We start from the raw sequence: 12,596 nt of genomic DNA on the forward strand, positions 1-12,596 counted from the left end.
CTGAGAGAGCAGGATTCTAGAGTTAGGAGACAGACCCCATCCATCAGCCGGCCTGTCATTTCCAGATGTCACCCTCTCCTGAGCGATGGTATGATATTTAAAATAATCAAGATTTTAATGGCACCAGATATCAATTTAATCCAATGTCAACAACACAACAAACAAAATCCTCAGAAGAAAATTAAATAAAATCACATCAAATCAAATCAAATGTTATCAAATCACATCAAATCATATATTATCAAATCATATATTATCATATCATATATTATCATATAATATCAAATCATATATTATCATATCATATGTTATCATATAATATCAAATCATATCAAATAATATCATACAATTTCAAATGATATCATATCATATCAAATCATATCAAATAATATCAAATCAAATCATTTCAAATCATATCAAATCATATCATTGGCACCCCAATGGTGGAACAAGCTCCCTCACGACGCCAGGACAGCGGAGTCAATCACCACCTTCCGGAGACACCTGAAACCCCACCTCTTCAAGGAATACCTGGGATAGGATAAAGTAATCCTTCTAACCCCCCCCTTAAAAGATTTAGATGCACTATTGTAAAGTGGTTGTTCCACTGGATATTATAGGTGAATGCACCAATTTGTAAGTCGCTCTGGATAAGAGCGTCTGCTAAATGACTAAAATGTAAAATGTAAAATATTATATCAAATCATATCATATTATATCAAATCATATCATATTATATCAAATCATATCATACCAAATCATATCAAATCATATATCAAATCATATAATATGAAATCATATCATATTATATCAAATCATATCATACCAAATTATATCATACCAAATCATATCAAATCATATCATATCAAATCATATTTTTCTTTATTTTACCCTTTGTTGTTTTTCTCACTCTATTCTATTTTAGATTATTCTAGACTGACTTTCGGTCTCTGTTTAGATTCCATCTAGACCGGCCTTCAGTCTTTGTTTAGATTACATTTAGACTGGTCTTCAGTTTCTGTTTAGATCCCATATAGACTGGCCTTCAATCTCTGTTTAGATTCCATCTAGACTGGCCTTCAATCTCTGTTTAGATTCCATCTAGACTGGCCTTCAGTCTCTATTTAGATTCCATCTAGACTGGCCTTCAGTCTCTGTTTAGATTCCATCTAGACTGGCCTTCAATCTCTGTTTAGATTCCATCTAGACTGGCCTTCAGGCTTGTTTAGATTCCATCTAGACTGGCCTTCAGGCTTGTTTAGATTCCATCTAGACTGGCCTTCAGTCTCTGTTTAGATTCCATCTAGACTGCTCTTCAGTCTCTGTTTAGATTCCATCTAGACTGGCCTTCAGTCTCTGTTTAGATTCCATCTAGACTGCTCTTCAGTCTCTGTTTAGATTCCATCTAGACTGGCCTTCAGTCTCTGTTTAGATTCCATCTACACTGGCCTTCAATCTCTGTTTAGATTCCATCTAGACTGGCCTTCAGTCTCTGTTTAGATTCCATCTAGACCGGCCTTCAGTCTTTGTTTAGATTACATTTAGACTGGTCTTCAGTTTCTGTTTAGATTCCATCTAGACTGGTCTTCAGCCTCTGTTTTCTTCTGTTGTATCTGGAGTGTAACAATGTAAGACTGATGAGGTTGAGTGGCCAGATGGTTTTCAGTGAATAAGGGGGCCATTTGGGACAAAGCTCTGATTGGTTCTGGTCCTTCCTCCCTTCTTTCTCCCACTCTGTGTTCCAGCATGATGTGTCCTAACAATGCACCCTGTAATGTCTATGTTACGCTGTTCTCAGATAGTCAACAAAAGACCAACATAGACAAAGAGAGTTTAGCTCAACGTACAAACCCCTTAAAAAAGAGCGTATGAGGAAGAGGTAGCCTGAGAGGTGACGAGAGACAAACCAACCTGTATTGTAGTGCTTGGTACAGTATCGCAGGTCTTTCTCCTCTTTCAGTATAAACTGAGGTAATGTCAGCCCGTCTGCTACCTGCACGGCTCCCTTCTCATCCCACTCAAATATGAGATCGTTCATCGTGTAGCCAACTGGATAGGAATAGTTTGAAACAAGATCATTATTACCACAGTATTACTACAGTCTTACAACCACAGTATCACAGTACATTCAAGCTGTTTGTAAGAGAGAAAAAATATTATTGACAATGTGGTATGATGAAGGTTTAAATGCCTTGATCAACCAACTCTACCGTAGCTCCACAGTGTTCATATAGAAGCAATACATGTTGTTTTCATTCTTCACACCTGAGAACAATGAGTCAAGAAAAAAGAAAAATCCATAATTTCCAAAGAGAATAGGTGGGGAGGGAGGGACAAGCCAGTGTTGGCTGGTTAGAGCAGGTTGGAGGAGGTTGGTCCCCCCTGACTCCCTCCCTGTCCCTTCCCTGAATCTGTTCTTTGCTGCTGGAGGGGCTGTGTAAATCACTGGCCTTTCATCATACTGTCCTCCAGACCAGAGACACATCCATCACACTAACACAAAATAAATACTTCCCCCTACCCTACCTGTGTGTGTGTGTGTGATAACTGTGTTCCTAAAGGATAATGGAATACTCACAACTCTCCAGCTGCATGATGCAGGTCTGTACGTCCATTGGAAAGTTCTTCAGGTCCATGGGACAGGCCAGGACCAGTGTTATTCTGGTCACATAGAATAGAACACAACAGAACAAAACAGAACAGAACAGCACAAAACAGGAAAGAGCAGAACAGACAGGCCAGGATCAGCGTTATTTTGTTAACACGTTCACATAGAATAGAATGGAATGGAATAGAATGGAATGGAGTAGAATGGAATACAATACAATAAAATGGAATAAAAAGTAATGAAATATAATAGAATAGAATGGAATGGAATAGAATGGAATGGAGTAGAATGGAATACAATATAATATAATGGAATAAAAAGTAATGAAATATAATAGAATAGAATGGAATAGAATTGAATGGAAGAATAGAATGGAATAGAATGGAATTGAATAGAATGAAGTATTATATAATGGAATAGAATTGAATGGAAAAATGGAATAGAATAGCATATAATGGAATAGAATATAATGGGAGAATGGAATATAATAGAATGGAACAGAATAAAATGGAAGAATGGAATACAATAGAATATAATGAATGGAATAGACAGGGTAACATATTGTTATAAACCACTTGCACAGCATTACAGGAAGAGTAGCAGGGTAACATATTGTTATAAACCTCTAGCACAGCATTACAGGAAGAGTAGCAGGGTAACATATTGTTATAAACCTCTAGCACAGCATTACAGGAAGAGTAGCAGGGTAACATATTGTTATAAACCACTAGCACAGCATTACAGGAGGAGTTGCAGGGTAACATATTGTTATAAACCTCTAGCACAGCATTACAGGAAGAGTAGCAGGGTAACATATTGTTATAAACCTCTAGCACAGCATTACAGGAAGAGTAGCAGGGTAACATATTTTTATAAACCTCTAGCACAGCATTACAGGAAGAGAAGCAGGGTAACATATTGTTATAAACCACTTGCACAGCATTACAGGAAGAGTAGCAGTGTAACATATTGTTATAAACCACTAGCACAGCATTACAGGAGGAGAAGCAGGGTAACATATTGTTATAAACCACTAGCTCAGCCTTACAGGAAGAGTAGCAGGGTAACATATTGTTATAAACCTCTAGCACAGCATTACAGGAGGAGAAGCAGGGTAACATATTGTTATAAACCACTAGCACAGCCTTACAGGAAGAGTAGCAGGGTAACATATTGTTATAAACCACTTGCACAGCATTACAGGAAGAGTAGCAGGGTAACATATTGTTATAAACCTCTAGCACTGCATTACAGGAGGAGAAGCAGGGTAACATATTGTTATAAACCCCTAGCACAGCATTACAGGAGGAGAAGCAGGGTAACATATTGTTATAAACCACTAGCACAGCATTACAGGAGGAGAAGCAGGGTAACATATTGTTATAACTGCGGCTATATTTCCTGTCATGATGCCTTGTAATCTAAAAGGTTACAATACACATCTCAGGCATTCTTCCACTCATGCCAAACACCTTCCTGCTTGCCATGCACGTGAACCTCATCCCCAAAAAGACTGGCTGCATCTCCATGCTATTGTTCATACCGCAAGTATAGAAAAACATCTATAGAAGCGGCAGCCATTTGTGCTTCAACCTAGACGGCTGCTGTTACTTTTATCTTGAGATACATGTAGGTAGGTGAGGAGCAGGTCTATTGGTTGCATTGCATTCATAGTTTACTTATACCGCAGTGTGATATCATCACCGTTACACGACAAATGTTATTTATAAGGTTTATTGTTTCAATCAGAAAAGACACTGAGGAAGGTTCTCTTCAGCGCGGGGTCAGGTGAGATCAAATACACTGAGGCAGGTCCTCTTTAGCGCGGGGTCAGGTGAGATCAAATACACTGAGGCAGGTTCTCTTTAGCGCGGGGTCAGGTGAGAATCAAAGACACTGAGGCAGGTTCTCTTTAGCGCGGGGTCAGGTGAGATCAAATACACTGAGGCAGGTTCTCTTTAGCGCGGGGTCAGGTGAGATCAAATACACTGAGGCAGGTTCTCTTTAGCACGGGGTCAGGTGAGATCAAATACACTGAGGCAGGTTCTCTTTAGCGCGGGGTCAGGTGAGATCAAATACACTGAGGCAGGTTCTCTTTAGCGCGGGGTCAGGTGAGATCAAATACACTGAGGCAGGTTCTCTTTAGCACGGGGTCAGGTGAGATCAAATACACTGAGGCAGGTTCTCTTTAGCGGGGTCAGGTGAGATCAAATACACTGAGGCAGGTTCTCTTTAGCGCGGGGTCAGGTGAGATCAAATACACTGAGGCAGGTTCTCTTTAGCGCGGGGTCAGGTGAGATCAAAGACACTGAGGCAGGTTCTCTTTAGCGGGGTCAGGTGAGATCAAAGACACTGAGGCAGGTTCTCTTTAGCGTGGGGTCAGGTGAGATCAAATACACTGAGGCAGGTTCTCTTTAGCGCGGGGTCAGGTGAGATCAAATACACTGAGGCAGGTTCTCTTTAGCGTGGGGTCAGGTGAGATCAAATACACTGAGGCAGGTTCTCTTTAGCGCGGGGTCAGGTGAGATCAAATACACTGAGGCAGGTTCTCTTTAGCGCGGGGTCAGGTGAGATCAAAGACACTGAGGCAGGTTCTCTTTAGCGCGGGGTCATGTGAGATCAAAGACACTGAGGCAGGTTCTCTTTAGCGCGGGGTCAGGTGAGATCAAATACACTGAGGCAGGTTCTCTTTAGCGCGGGGTCAGGTGAGATCAAATACACTGAGGCAGGTTCTCTTTAGCGCGGGGTCAGGTGAGATCAAATACACTGAGGCAGGTTCTCTTTAGCGCGGGGTCAGGTGAGATCAAAGACACTGAGGCAGGTTCTCTTTAGCGCGGGGTCATGTGAGATCAAAGACACTGAGGCAGGTTCTCTTTAGCGCGGGGTCAGGTGAGATCAAATACACTGAGGCAGGTTCTCTTTAGCGCGGGGTCAGGTGAGATCAAATACACTGAGGCAGGTTCTCTTTAGCGCGGGGTCAGGTGAGATCAAATACACTGAGGCAGGTTCTCTTTAGCGCGGGGTCAGGTGAGATCAAAGACACTGAGGCAGGTTCTCTTTAGCGGGGTCAGGTGAGATCAAATACACTGAGGCAGGTTCTCTTTAGCGCGGGGTCAGGTGAGATCAAAGACACTGAGGCAGGTTCTCTTTAGCGCGGGGTCAGGTGAGATCAAAGACACTGAGGCAGGTTCTCTTTAGCGCGGGGTCAGGTGAGATCAAAGACACTGAGGCAGGTTCTCTTTAGCGCGGGGTCAGGTGAGATCAAAGACACTGAGGCAGGTTCTCTTTAGCGCGGGGTCAGGTGAGATCAAATACACTGAGGCAGGTTCTCTTTAGCGTGGGGTCAGGTGAGATCAAAGACACTGAGGCAGGTTCTCTTTAGCGCGGGGTCAGGTGAGAATCAAAGCGATCTAATGGGTGTCAAGGTAAGAAATGAGAAGGCCTCTTCTCACTGCCTTCCCATGGCTGTTTATAAGGATCCAATTCCTCTCTGCCTGTCCAAGGGTTGAATACTAGGCTTGATTACAGATCAAATACACTGCAAAGATGCTTGCATTTAAAGTAGATCACTTTTGTTGTTATGTGGATGTTAATATCTGTTTCCACCGTAAGCAATATAATCTGTCAGCCATAGGTCTAGCACAAGACATTAATCTGTCAGCCATAGTTCTAGCACCAGATAGACATTCATCTGTCAGCCATAGGTCTAGCACCAGACATTCATCTGTCAGCCATAGGTCTAGCACTGGATAGACATTCATCTGTCAGCCATAGGTCTAGCACCAGACATTCTTCTGTCAGCCATAGGTCTAGCACCAGACATTCATCTGTCAGCCATAGGTCTAGCACCAGACATGCATCTGTCAGCCATAGGTCTAGCACCAGACATTAATCTGTCAGCCATAGGTCTAGCACCAGACATTCATCTGTCAGCCATAGGTCTAGCACCAGACATTAATCTGTCAGCTATAGGTCTAGCAGCAGATAGACATTCATCTGTCAGCCATAGGTCTAGCACCAAACATTAATCTGTCAGCCATAGGTCTAGCAGCAGATAGACATTCATCTGTCAGCCATAGGTCTAGAACCAAACATTAATCTGTCAGCCATAGGTCTAGCAGCAGACAGACATTCATCTGTCAGCCATAGGTCTAGCAGCAGATAGACATTCATCTGTCAGCCATAGGTCTAGCACCAAACATTAATCTGTCAGCTATATGTCTAGCACCAGATACACATTCATCTGTCAGCCATAGGTCTAGCACCAAACATTAATCTGTCAGCCATAGGTCTAGCACTGGATAGACATTCATCTGTCAGCCATAGGTCTAGCACCAGACATTAATCTGTCAGCCATAGGTCTAGCACCAGCCATTCATCTGTCAGCTATAGGTCTAGCACTGGATAGACATTCATCTGTCAGCCATAGGTCTAGCACCAGACATTCATCTGTCAGCCATAGGTCTAGCACCAAACATTAATCTGTCAGCTATAGGTCTAGCACCGAACATTAATCTGTCAGCTATAGGTCTAGCACCGGATAGACATTCATCTGTCAGCCATAGGTCTAGCACCAGATACACATTCATCTGTCAGCCATAGGTCTAGCACCAAACATTAATCTGTCAGCTATAGGTCTAGCACCGGATAGACATTCACCTGTCAGCCATAGGTCTAGCACTAGATACACATTCATCTGTCAGCCATAGGTCTAGCACCAGACATTAATCTGTCAGCCATAGGTCTAGCACCAGATAGACATTCATCTGTCAGCCATAGGTCTAGCACCAAACATTCATCTGTCAGCCATAGGTCTAGCACCAGACATTCTTCTGTCAGCCATAGGTCTAGCACCAGACATTCATCTGTCAGCCATAGGTCTAGCACCAGACATGCATCTGTCAGCCATAGGTCTAGCACCAGACATTAATCTGTCAGCCATAGGTCTAGCACCAGACATTCATCTGTCAGACATAGGTCTAGCACCAGACATTAATCTGTCAGCTATAGGTCTAGCAGCAGATAGACATTAATCTGTCAGCCATAGGTCTAGCACCAAACATTAATCTGTCAGCCATAGGTCTAGCACTGGATAGACATTCATCTGTCAGCCATAGGTCTAGCACCAGACATTAATCTGTCAGCCATAGGTCTAGCACCAGCCATTCATCTGTCAGCTATAGGTCTAGCACTGTATAGACATTCATCTGTCAGCTATAGGTCTAGCACTGGATAGACATTCATCTGTCAGCTATAGGTCTAGCACCAGACATTCATCTGTCAGCTATAGGTCTAGCACTGTATAGACATTCATCTGTCAGCCATAGGTCTAGCAGCAGATAGACATTCATCTGTCAGCCATAGGTCTAGCACCAGACATTCATCTGTCAGCCATAGGTCTAGCACCAAACATTAATCTGTCAGCTATAGGTCTAGCACCGGATAGACATTCATCTGTCAGCCATAGGTCTAGCACCAGATACACATTCATCTGTCAGCCATAGGTCTAGCACCAGACATTCATCTGTCAGCCATAGGTCTAGCACCAGACATTCATCTGTCAGCCATAGGTCTAGCACCAAACATTAATCTGTCAGCTATAGGTCTAGCACCGAACATTCATCTGTCAGCCATAGGTCTAGCACCAGATACACATTCATCTGTCAGCCATAGGTCTAGCACCAAACATTAATCTGTCAGCTATAGGTCTAGCACCGGATAGACATTCACCTGTCAGCCATAGGTCTAGCACTAGATACACATTCATCTGTCAGCCATAGGTCTAGCACCAGACATTAATCTGTCAGCCATAGGTCTAGCACCGGATAGACATTCATCTGTCAGCCATAGGTCTAGCACCAAACATTCATCTGTCAGCCATAGGTCTAGCACCAGACATTCATCTGTCAGCCATAGGTCTAGCACCAGACATTCATCTGTCAGCTACAGGTCTAGCACTGGATAGACATTCATCTGTCAGCCATCGGCCTAGCACCAGACATTCATCTGTCAGCTATAGGTCTAGCACCAGACATTCATCTGTCAGCTATAGGTCTAGCACTGGATATACATTCATCTGTCAGCCATAGGTCTAGCACCAGACATTCATCTGTCAGCTATAGGTCTAGCACTGGATAGACATTCATCTGTCAGCCATAGGTCTAGCACCAGACATTCATCTGTCAGCCATAGGCCTAGCACCAGATAGACATTCATCTGTCAGCTATCGGTCTAGCACCAGACATTCATCTGTCAGCTATAGGTCTAGCACCAGACATTCATCTGTTAGCCATAGGTCTAGCACCAGACATTCATCTGTCAGCCATAGGTCTAGCACCGGATATACATTCATCTGTCAGCCATAGGCCTAGCACCAGATTGACATTCATCTGTCAGCTATAGGTCTAGCACCAGATTGACATTCATCTGTCAGCTATAGGTCTAGCACCAGACATTCATCTGTCAGCCATAGGCCTAGCACCAGATAGACATTCATCTGTCAGCCATAGGCCTAGCACCGGATAGACATTCATCTGTCAGCCATAGGTCTGGCACCAAACATTCATCTGTCAGCCATAGGTCTAGCACCAGACATTCATCTGTCAGCCATAGGTCTAGCACCAGACAGTCATCTGTCAGCTATAGGTCTAGCACTGGATAGACATTCATCTGTCAGCCATCGGCCTAGCACCAGACATTCATCTGTCAGCTATAGGTCTAGCACCAGACATTCATCTGTCAGCTATAGGTCTAGCACTGGATAGACATTCATCTGTCAGCCATAGGTCTAGCACCAGACATTCATCTGTCAGCCATAGGCCTAGCACCAGATAGACATTCATCTGTCAGCTATCGGTCTAGCACCAGACATTCATCTGTCAGCTAAAGGTCTAGCACCAGACATTCATCTGTTAGCCATAGGTCTAGCACCAGACATTCATCTGTCAGCCATAGGTCTAGCACCGGATATACATTCATCTGTCAGCCATAGGCCTAGCACCAGATTGACATTCATCTGTCAGCTATAGGTCTAGCACCAGATTGACATTCATCTGTCAGCTATAGGTCTAGCACCAGACATTCATCTGTCAGCCATAGGCCTAGCACCGGATAGACATTCATCTGTCAGCCATAGGCCTAGCACCGGATAGACATTCATCTGTCAGCTATAGGTCTAGCACTGGATAGACATTCATCTGTCAGCCATAGGTCTAGCACCAGACATTCATCTGTCAGCCATAGGTCTAGCACCGGATAGACATTCATCTGTCAGCCATAGGCCTAGCACCAGACATTCATCTGTCAGCCATAGGTCTAGCACTGGACAGACATTCATCTGTCAGCCATAGGTCTAGCACCAGACATTCATCTGTCAGCCATAGGTCTAGCACTGGATAGACATTCATCTGTCAGCCATAGGTCTAGCACCGGATAGACATTCATCTGTCAGCCATAGGTCTAGCACCAGACATTAATCTGTCAGCCGTAGGTCTAGCACTGGATAGACATTCATCTGTCAGCCATAGGCCTAGCACCAGACATTCATCTGTCAGCTATAAGTCTAGCACCAGACATTAATCTGTCAGCCATAGGCCTAGCACCGGATAGACATTCATCTGTCAGCCATAGGCCTAGCACCAGACATTAATCTGTCAGCCATAGGTCTAGCACCAGACATGAATCTGTCAGCCATAGGTCTAGCACTGGATAGACATTAATATGTCAGCCATAGGCCTAGCACCAGACATTCATCTGTCAGCTATAGGTCTAGCACCAGACATTCATCTGTCAGCCATAGGTCTAGCACCGGATAGACATTCATCTGTCAGCCATAGGCCTAGCACCAGACATGAATCTGTCAGCCATAGGTCTAGCACTGGATAGACATTCATCTGTCAGCCGTTGGTCTAGCACCAGACATTCATCTGTCAGCCATAGGTCTAGCACCAGACATTAATCTGTCAGCCATAGGTCTAGCACTGGATAGACATTCATCTGTCAGCCATAGGTCTAGCACCAGACATTCATCTGTCAGCCATAGGTCTAGCACCAGACATTCATCTGTCAGCCATAGGCCTAGCACCAGACATTAATCTGTCAGCCATAGGTCTAGCACCAGACATTCATCTGTCAGCCATAGGTCTAGCACCAGACATTCATCTGTCAGCCATAGGTCTAGCACTGGATAGACATTCATCTGTCAGCCATAGGTCTAGCACCAGACATTCATCTGTTAGCCATAGGTCTAGCACCAGACATTCATCTGTCAGCCATAGGTCTAGCACTGTATAGACATTCATCTGTCAGCTATAGGTCTAGCACTGGATAGACATTCTGAGAAACTAACAAGAAAAGAGGAAGATACAACAAGAAAATAATAGCATACCGAATACTATACAATACGTTCCCATTTTTTGAAATCCTTAGTAGTTTGTTGTCAGTCGTAACCTCATGGAAATTGGCGCCTTTTTCGTTGGCGAAGAACAAATCAGGTTTCCAGATAGAGTCCAACATAGATGGGTCCAGGTCGAGAGAGTCATCGGGGTATTCACTATATGCCAGCCTGGGGTCGTTCCATTGCTGCCTCAGGAAGATATTCACTCTGTAGTCCTGGGGAGAGAACAGTTAAATGTCAATCAGTGCATCAGATTGTCAGAGAAATATCTAGGTATGTCAGTGCATTGTATAGATAGGACTCAGGGGGCGGTTTGATTGATTGATTGATTGGCTGGTTTGGTTGTTTGTTTGATTGTTTCTTAAGACAGGAGCTAAATAATGGTCCTGGTGGTTCATCGTGTCCTTTAGAAAACACATATAGCCCTTCAATAGGACTGTGGCCTTTAGCCACGACAGTCCACCGTAATTGTCAATTATTCTAGAGAACTGGCGTGCAGTTATATAATACCATAACGACTAGGCTGTAACGTAGCAGGCATGACAGCAGGTGACCTTTCCAATGGCAATCAGCCACAACATTAGAATAATGTTTTCTAGAAATTATCTCACAACACACAGATACACCTGTTTTGTTATTATGGGAATTTTGTTGGAAAATAAAAATGAGTTTTTACGGAAAACTGACTATGATTACAGAATGAGGTCTAGTCTGACTGTGATTACAGAATGAGGTCTAGTCTGACTGTGATTACAGAATGAGGTCTGGTCTGACTGTGATTACAGAATGAGGTCTAGTCTGACTGTGATTACAGAATGAGGTCTGGTCTAACTGTGATTACAGAATGAGGTCTAGTCTGACTGTGATTACAGAATGAGGTCTGGTCTGACTGTGATTACAGAATGAGGTCTAGTCTGACTGAGATTTCAGAATGAGGTCTAGTCTGACTGTGATTACAGAATGAGGTCTAGTCTGACTGTGATTACAGAATGAGGTCTAGTCTGACTGTGATTATAGAATGAGGTTAAGTCTTACTATGATTACAGAATGAGGTCTAGTTTGACTATGATTACAGAATGAGGTTTAGTCTGACTGTGATCACAACATGAGGTCTAGTCTGACTGTGATTACAGAACGAGGTCTAGTCTGACTATGGTTACAGAATGTGGTCTAGTCTGACTATGATCACAAAATGAGGTCTAGTCTGACTATGATTACAGAATGAGGTATAGTTTGACTATGGTTACAGAATGAGGTCTGGTCTGACTATGATTACAGAATGAGGTCTAGTCTGACTATGGTTACAGAATGAGGTCTGGTCTGACTATGATTACAGAATGAGGTCTAGTCTGACTATGATTACAGAATGAGGTCTAGTCTGACTATGGTTACAGAATGAGGTCTGGTCTGACTATGATTACAGAGTGAGGTCTAGTCTGTCTGTGATTACAGAATGAGGTCTTCATAGACCTTTTCATTATTTAAAATAGCAGTAATCTAGATTCTAAACACACAAGCGGAATATGAAAATATTCCCCCAACAAAGGATACAATATAAGAGTGGAGGCTGCCATAAAATTATCTCCCAGGGCA

At 43.3% G+C, this 12,596-nt stretch overlaps 1 protein-coding gene across 3 annotated transcripts in view; it reads right to left on the bottom strand.

The window, feature by feature from the left end:
• Positions 1-12,596, bottom strand: part of LOC106612254 (glycine receptor, alpha 1) — a 146,934-nt gene that overhangs the window by 42,443 nt on the left and 91,895 nt on the right. For all 3 annotated transcript variants that reach the window (XM_045724231.1, XM_045724230.1, XM_045724232.1), the window contains 3 exons: positions 10,995-11,218; positions 2,579-2,661; positions 1,912-2,049 (listed from right to left, as the gene is read on the bottom strand). In XM_045724231.1, the coding sequence (XP_045580187.1) occupies positions 1,912-2,049; positions 2,579-2,661; positions 10,995-11,218 (445 nt within the window). The remainder of the gene's footprint in view (positions 1-1,911; positions 2,050-2,578; positions 2,662-10,994; positions 11,219-12,596) is intronic.

Source organism: Salmo salar, chromosome ssa09, assembly GCF_905237065.1.
Source record: "Salmo salar chromosome ssa09, Ssal_v3.1, whole genome shotgun sequence".
In the NCBI taxonomy this organism is placed as follows: domain Eukaryota; kingdom Metazoa; phylum Chordata; class Actinopteri; order Salmoniformes; family Salmonidae; genus Salmo; species Salmo salar.